The following is an 8,780-nucleotide window of genomic DNA, read 5'->3' as shown; positions in this document are numbered from 1 at the left end:
GAAAGGAAAACTATGACACGTTGAATAAATCAGTTTTCATGGTGCTGATGGATACAGCATAACGATCCACGAGTTTATGATGACGACCATAAAACTTCTGTAGTGATGACATAAATCTTGTAGCAACATAACCCTGTTCTAGAAGCCTATTTGTTAGAGTATGAGTTGTGATATGAACATTCCGTACGCAGGAGCCAAAGGGATGTTGCCACAGATGAATGGAAAATTGACAATTCGGAATGAAAAGTCATCACGTTTGTCGTAAAGTTTGGTCAATGGTTTTCCTTTACCATCGATTTCTAAGTGTAGGTCAAGATATGAGGCTGACTTCACAGTGTCTGTAGTATCTTTATCTCAAGTTCTTATGTGTAGATGCGATGTATCAAATATCGGAAATAAGAATTGTTTAAAGATAATACGTCGTCTATATAGCGGAAACCGAGATTGAAGGATCTAGCAAAGCGATATTCTTTCTTTCTGATCACATCAGCTATAAAATCAGCATCATAAGAGTGAAGGAATATGTCAGAAAGCAAAGGAGCTCAATTTGTTCTCATTAGAATGCCGACCATTTGTTGAAAAAAAAAACGTCCACCATACTAGACAAATATGTTGTCGATTAAAAATTCCAGGATTTTGGAAACATCATGAGTAGTTGGACTATGATTTGGAATTATTTCTTACACAATATGATAATCTCTACCAAGAACTGTATATTTTTATCTTGGTGTACCATCTTTTTTTGGAAAAACAACGATGTATAATGTTTTTAAGTCAGGATTTTAACTGAGTATTGGGAATAGAAGTATACAGTGTTGAAAAATCATAGGTTATAATGCTATTATATTCAGTTAATAGTCTTGAACTGATTGTCTCCAAAAGATCTTTCGAATTTTTCAGGATGCACATTGAATTAATACCACTACGGGAGTAACAAGTGTTGTGGTAGGACTGCAGACCGTCTTTGCCAGTTGTGAGTATAGAAGTTAACAGTTTTGAAAGAGGTTTGGTGGTACATTTTGCAGATCCAGCTATGAAACTTTGTTTGTATGGATTCTTGTGAAGTTTAGGAATTTAATTAGTTGGGTTAATACTTTATTTTCAGATTTTATATTCAAACCATCATTGAATACATGAAAGGGTAATCAAGGGAACCCAGGTTATAGCGGTAATCAAAGGAATGTAATCCAGGGACAAAGACCAGACCTGGCAAACAGACATACACAACAAAGAACATAAAGTAACTAAAATCATAATTACAAAATAACAAATAAAAATGAGCAACTCGGACTCCACTAAAAACTGGGAGCATGGACCAAGTGCATGATAGCGACCATAAAATTTCTGTAATGATGACTTTAATCTTGTAGCACCAAAACCCTATTCCAGAAGCATATTTGTTAGAAGAATAAAAACGGGGGAAAAAGAAAAAAAAACTAAACACGCAAACCGCTCTAATCCATCATTATACGTAAAAAGTTTTCAAGTGAATTGATTTACGATGTACATGTATAAAAATATTTGATCCATCAAAACAATCGAAACATGGTATAAATATGATCCAAATTTATGAACTACAAGAGATAGCACCATCCAAGCTTATAAAACAGGTAAGTGGTATTCAGATTTCAAAGGGAAAATTGACTTTACTAGATAAATACTAAGTCTGCTATACTGTCATATATTTGGCATTTTCCTATTACTTCCCTGCTTCATGTTTTATGGCAAAGATTTATTTTTCAATGGCTGTCATTGTCGTTTATGAATATAACGGGCAAACATTACGCCTGCTTCTTGAATGCATAATTTTAAGTGGTTTTATGTAATACAACTACTGTTTTTGTTTTGATAGCCTTTTTTAAAAATGTTATTCAAAAACATATTATTTGGCATTTTCTTGCAGTTTTCATCTCTCAGGTGACTTTCGTTTGTGTTAGACTATATACTGTATACTCAATTAATTAAAATACGTTTACCACCGATACAATCGGAATCCCTGGTCAATTTAAGGATGTAGACCTAGGCAAAGCGACATAACTCTTGAAATAAATGATATGCTTCTAACATTTTAAATTTCACCAAAATATTTCAAATTTTCCTTCGAAAAAGAATAAAATCATTCAGTTACTTTGATGTTTACATGAAATTGTATAAAATGTGTAAGATTTACATCCCTTATCCTAGGTCTACCTCCTTAAGTTACTGTCTATACTACACCTTTACCCTAGGTCTACCTCCTTAAGTTACTGTCTATACTACAGTTAAAAAAATGTTGATTCTTCTGAAACTAATGCTGAAACCCAAAGAAGAAGATTTGAAGAATATTAAAAAAAGGGTAATAGATAAATCACCAAAGTGACAAACTCTAGGCAATTGTATCTTTGATTGCAACTCCAAGCACAAACAGTTATTATTGGAAACCATATATTATTTTTTACAGAATGAAGACAACTCTAGTTTTCCTCACCGCTTTGCTCAGCTTCGCTGCCGCCGAATATGGCCGACAAGGATACACTCCAGGATATATCCTTCGTAACTACTTCGAAAGGCAACAATTTTCTAAGGGGCTTGAAAATCAAGTTTTCGGGGGATATGGTTACGGTCTTGGAGGAGGACTCGGCGGAGGATATAGACTAGTTGGAGGTCTTGGATATGGTTATGGTGGTGCTGTTGGTGGACTTGGAGGATATGGATATGGAGCCAGTGGTTACGGTGGATATGGATATAAGAAACCATGTAAGTAAACAATAATAAACGAAATATACACTACTTTAGAAATTAAGTAACACTCGAACTAAGAATGATGCAAAATGTCATTCATGGGCAAAAAGTCTACACATTTTCATTTTTGATATTTAGCTTGAATTACCAAAGTAAAGAGAAATTAAAATTCAGTTTTTCATATAACCCGTGTTTAGGAGATAAAACATATATAGAATTCACTGTAGATTTTAGAAGTAAGGGAGATAACTCTGTGAATGACACTCAAATACGATAAAATCTATTTGATTTTCAATGTTGATTATCCCCTAAGGGCAGACACATTTAAGGAATAATTACACATTTCAAAGTGTAGATCCACAAAAAAAAAGCTTTATTACAAAAATTGAAATATGTTGTTTTGTGGGGCTGTATCACATCTTCCAGATTTTGCATCATTCTTACAAAGACAGCTACTCAAGTTGATGTGAATTTTCTTGAAATATTTATTATATACTGAGTATTTTGAACAACAAAATATCAGTCAAATATGACGGTGAGATACTGAGATACCCTTTCTTTTGCAGTGTTACTCTCTTGTAATGCATTACATTACCTACAGACATTTAACTATTTGCGTGTTGTCTTTCAATTTTTTTTTTTGGCTCAAATATGTTATATTAACAAATTAAAAAAAAACAACTCTATTCCTGAATTAATACAGACATTTTGCATTGATATATGTGCCTTTTTCTTTCAGTTTATTAATGGTGGAGAGAATCTTAATTACTAAATACATATTAAGGTTGAAAAAATGATTTTAGTTAATTTATGTTCTTTGTTGTGTATGTCTTTGTATATCATTAAAGCCTTTTTGCAAGTGAAATAAAGAAAGTTGAGTTGCCATAGATCTAGAATAGTGTGGTGTATTGACAAAGATACGTCTGATCCGACAAGAAGAATATCATTTGGCTGGATCCTTCAATCTCAGTTGCCGCTATATAGATGACGTGTAATAGTTAAACAATCCAAGTTTCGGAGATTTGATACATTGCATCTACCCCAAAGAACTTGCTTATTAAATTTTCATATTACAACTCATACAAATGTACGTTATGCAAGATCTTGCCGTCAATATGCGGGCTTTTTGTATCGCGCTATCAGGCTTCTGGAACAGTGTTAATTTTCTTCAAAATTGAAGTAATCACTACAGACGTTTTATGGTCGTCATCGTGAACTCCTTGATCGTTATGGTGTATCCATATTTACCATGAAAACTGATTTGTTCAACGTTTCATTGCTTTCCTTTCCTCTTTTTTCTACTCCGGACTTGAGTATGCATGGACAACTCGATGGGTGTTTCTACAAAATCAGAGGACGCTTACTCTACCGGTGCGTCTGGTCCATGCTCACAGTTTTATGTGGAGTCCGAGTTGGTCACTCACTTTTGTTACTTTGTATGTATTGTTTTAGTTACTTTATGTTCTTTATTGTGTTCTTCTGTTTTCCATGTCTGGTCTTTGTCCCTGGATTACATTCTTTTGATTTCCGCTGTATTCTTAGTTCCCTTGATCACTCTTCCATATAATTCGGGTAAATTGGGTTATAATGTCATTGAAATACACCAGAAATGAATACTTCAAGAGCAGATAACTCTTTAAATAATAAATGACGCTTGGATTGAAAGCAAGTGAACGTCGTTTAGATGTTTCAAATATGTTTCTTACCTGAATTTAAATATTACATATAGGGTATTACTTGCATAATTGTTTTTTTTTTTTTAATATAATACCCTTATCTTCTTACAGCAAAGTGTACTCTTTCTATGGTACTACCCTTGTTTGGCATAGGTATATCCATTTATCCATTCTTTTTTTTCCGATTTATATACCTACATAAGTGAACTTTCTCTTCGTCACATAAAATATGTTTGAATGAATTAAAAAATTATATTTAAAGGTTTCAAGCAGACTTTTTTTAATGACACAACACTTTGTCAATGATTTAACGAATAATAACAAAACCTCTACACAAACGCACATGATTAATGAACAAATCACAGGTCTAAATCGTGCTTAATTCGTCAATTAACCCGGCCAAGGTAAGCTACATGCCTCAGTCATATTTCTTGTGTCAATTTAATTAACTGAGATACCATAGAGAAGAGTTTTCCCCTAAATAGATAACGCGTTTTGCAACTGTCCAGGAAACGATGCATACATGACATTCGATGACATTGATGAACGTTTGATAAAATCTGCTTATTTCAGAGCATCACGAAAGTTCATAGAACCAGCTGGTGAAAAGAAAATTCAATGCAATAACGACCAACATGGCCAGTAAAAGGGTCTTCCTTATAAAATTCCGTTGTAAACTCCTAGTGTGTGGTAATATTTTAATCATATTTTTTTTCAGAAATTGGTTTAGACGTCTTTGTCATTTTTTCATGAATAGTTAATAGGTGTATATAACGTTCATTAGGCTTTTATCAACTCAAATAAAACAATAAATCTAGGTGTTATGTCATGTCTTTATTAAGGCACTCGAGACATTTACTTATATTTAAGTTCCTAAAGATATCAGCCCAATATTTTTTAGAAAGTTAAACAGCTTTGGAGTGGCTTAAACAATCTCTTTATGTCATATAATATATACCATCCTCTGTAGAAACCCTATAAAATACATTTTTTAAAACATCGTATTTATTTTCATCTTATCAAATATTAACACATTTTGTTCAAATCAATACAAAAAAATATAATTTCGAAATATAATATTAACACTTAAATATTCCTCGATTCACATTCAGGGATTGGAATCCCAATCCTGTGATACAATATCCCTTTTGTTTATCTTTTACCGCATCCCATAAACCGGAAAATGGGACGTTTATACCTCACAAGGAATGGACAAGTTGGTTTAATATAGTCAAAAATATGGTCTTTTAAAATGGACATTGACATCAACTTACCACACACTGAACATAAACAAGTTTCATTAAAACCATAAAATATTTATTTTAACTAAGTTAAAAGTAATCATAGTACTTTTTTCAGCAAACAATATCAATGTTTATGACGCACAGAGCGATGTTGAAAAGAACATGTGGGGAAGAACACATGAGGAATTGTGCAAGGGGAATGGGAAAATGACGCTTTTAAATTTAGGAAAAAAGGAAGTTTACCCCATTGAGGCGCTCTTTGTCAATATTTTTTTTCTAAATTGATTTACATTTAATCTGAGATCTAAATGTAAACAGCTTACTCAAATTCGGCCCAGATATAAAAATACAGCATGTATAAGTTTGACCTTCAAATATTGTGGAAAACAAACACTGTAGCATTTATACATTACAATGAAGAATCTGATAAGTGTATGGATATACTGTGAAAAGTATTTAGTCACACTCCAATCATACAGCCAAGGAGATATTCTGATCATGATCATAAGGATTTTGAGGATCTTAAACAAATAATTAGATGTGCTTCAATTGCTCATCTTTTGTTTGTTTTCATTTTGTCAACAATAAAAATACAAAATACAACATTAACATACAAAACAAAGGTGTCAAAATCGTTACACTTTACAAAGAACATGGAGGCAATGCGACAGATAAGTACATATATCTACGTTAGCAATTTTAAGCTGGATGACAACAGGTCTGAAATTTCCGAATATCTAATTCGGACTATATCAGTGAAATAATTTTAGATATGTAGCAGATCATACTTTGGAAAATAAACGGTTTGAACTTCTTTTACTACATATTATATCATACGCCGTATTGCGAGATTTGTGATTGAATGTGATAATTATGTTTGTCGTTACACCTCAATTCTCTGGCTTGAAGTAAAATTCGATAACATATTACAAAGATCAAAACTATAATCCTACTCAAAATCTACGACATTATTTATTTAAAAATAAGTTTTTGTCATAGTTTAAGAATGCATTGTATCATTTATGAAAATAGAGTTATATGTAACAAAGCAGTAATTAATTGTTCAGTATGCTACTACTTTTACTTATTATAGAAACGCATATACCGATTTTCTAGGACATCATTTTTAAAAGCACTAATTGTGTATTTTCAAATCTAGTGGCGTCAGGCTCGCAAGGACATAAACAATATTACCAGATTTTAATGAAAATATATATTTTTTAATGACATTTACGTTAAACATTACTGAAGTAATCATGGATATGTGTTTATAATGTCTCATTATTGTCTTTTGTATCCGTTGGGGATTATTGATTTGCAATAAGCATCCTAAGAATTTGAATCTTTTTGGTGACAAAATATGAGCTACCGTTTACCAAGCACCTTAATAAAGCAGACAGATCAACGGACAGAACCTAAATTTGAGTCGCGTAACTATTTTATAAAGGAGTCATTGTAATTCTCATAAATATATATATATATATATATATATATATATATATATATATATATATATATATATATATATATATATATACGATTTCCAGAGTAATCATATAGGATCGACCCTTTCCGGTAAATATTTTCGAATATGTTAGGTAACTCATTACAGTATTAATTACCATTCACAGAAAGAAAGAAGAGGCTTTTTTGCTGGAGGGCCATTTTATCGAGCATTGTTAGTTTACTTCGTTTTTTTTCCGGATATTAACGTTTGAAACAGCTGGCGAAAACAGTTCTGTTGTTTTCTACGAAAAAGATGATAGGAATTTTCGGGAATTTTCATAACGTGTACTTTAAAACAATAAACAGAGCGAATACCTGAAAAAATATTTTAATGTTATAGAATAATATAAAATAATAATCTGATGTTTACAACAATGACCAACACATTTTGAAATTGAATAAGCAAATAGCTGCATCGAGAGGAAACATATTAATATATGCATTGTCAACTTATTTTTAATAATACATGAATGATTACGTTTATAGCAAGATATATCTATTAAATAGTTATGACTATTCCAAATATCAATCTTAAAACTTGATTTAGGCATTTGTTATTATTGTCTATTATGCAAAGTATCGATTGAGCGTGTATACAATTTTCACACATATGAAAAATATTCAAGGCATAAAATACCGAATACATGCATATGTACAAGTCTGCCTCTCTACCATCTTTCTTATGTTTTTTCTTTTTTTTTTTTCGGGGGGGGGGGGGTAAGCTCATCGGCTGCATCTCATATAATATAATACTTGTACTTTTACGTACAAAGATCAAAAAGAATTATTTTCTGCATCATTGCTGTTGAACGTTTCTCGCCAAAGTAACGTTTTTTTTTTTTTTTTCATATTATTTTGTTAAAATATTGAGCTTATCTTTTAGTTTCTTTATCTTGCATATAGGACAAATATGTCCTACTCTTCGAACTGACAAAGTAAACAAACACAAAATCGACAAATAGCTAATCTTTAATCACCAAAATTTATTATATAGATACCAAATAAATGTTAAATATATGTATAAGTTCAGGAATAGAGTTTAATTATGTTTTAAAGGGAGGGGAATCTTGCCAAACTTATGAACCCCCCTGGCTACGGGTGTTGTAAAGTTATGTATTTTGCTTAAATTACTAATTTTGTTCCTGTTGACAATATGTGCTGCAACATCTACTGCTGTGATGTTGTTCAATGTTCTCAAAAGGGAGACCTATCTGCGCCAATAGCACCTCTCAGCTGTAGCCTTATGCATAAATTATTGATAACCTATATAGTCAATTGCTGTCCCGCAAGGTTAGATACAAACAAGAAGCTGTCAAATTGCGAGCAAGTCAGATTTTCAGACATTGAATTTAGTACTGTAAATGATTGACTACAGGAAACAGCCATCACCCTTAAGCAGTTCACAGTCCAAGAGTTGAAGACTCAAAGCTTGTGGTGGGATGCATGTAAAATTACCTACTACAGGCAAAGTCACTATATAAGTATAATAAAAAAAGTATTTTGGGTCTGTGAACTGAAAGGCTTACTGTGAAGACAGCAAGAAGATTTACTGTTGCACTATCAGGATGAAAAAAAAATGCTTCACAGAGTGCAAATAGGTACATGTACATGTACAACCGCAGAAGTCAGACCC

At 32.2% G+C, this 8,780-nt stretch overlaps 1 protein-coding gene across 2 annotated transcripts; it reads left to right on the top strand.

The window, feature by feature from the left end:
• The first annotated feature begins 1,516 nt into the window (after positions 1-1,516).
• On the top strand, positions 1,517-5,080 carry LOC148600985 (uncharacterized). 2 transcript variants are annotated; one of them, XM_088555733.1, is made up of 3 exons: positions 1,517-1,610; positions 2,441-2,736; positions 4,971-5,080. In XM_088555733.1, coding segments are annotated over exons 2-3 (297 nt in total). In that variant the 5' UTR covers positions 1,517-1,610; position 2,441; the 3' UTR covers positions 4,973-5,080. The 2 variants fall into 2 exon arrangements, with proteins under 2 accessions (XP_088411859.1, XP_088411858.1); XM_088555732.1 differs by lacking the exon at positions 4,971-5,080 and adding an exon at positions 3,461-3,610.
• Positions 5,081-8,780: the final 3,700 nt, after the last annotated feature.

This window comes from Perna viridis, chromosome 12 (assembly GCF_037379345.1).
Source record: "Perna viridis isolate PV_CMFRI_1.1 ecotype Kerala chromosome 12, ASM3737934v1, whole genome shotgun sequence".
NCBI classification, from domain to species: Eukaryota; Metazoa; Mollusca; class Bivalvia; order Mytilida; family Mytilidae; genus Perna; species Perna viridis.
Note: the sequence above shows the minus strand (reverse complement) of the source record. Positions and strands in the feature narration are given on the sequence as shown.

Coding starts and splice junctions, on each gene's coding strand:
- LOC148600985 (XM_088555732.1), top strand. CDS start 2,442: ATGAAGACAACTCTAGTTTTCCTCACCGCTTTGCTCAGCTTCGCTGCC.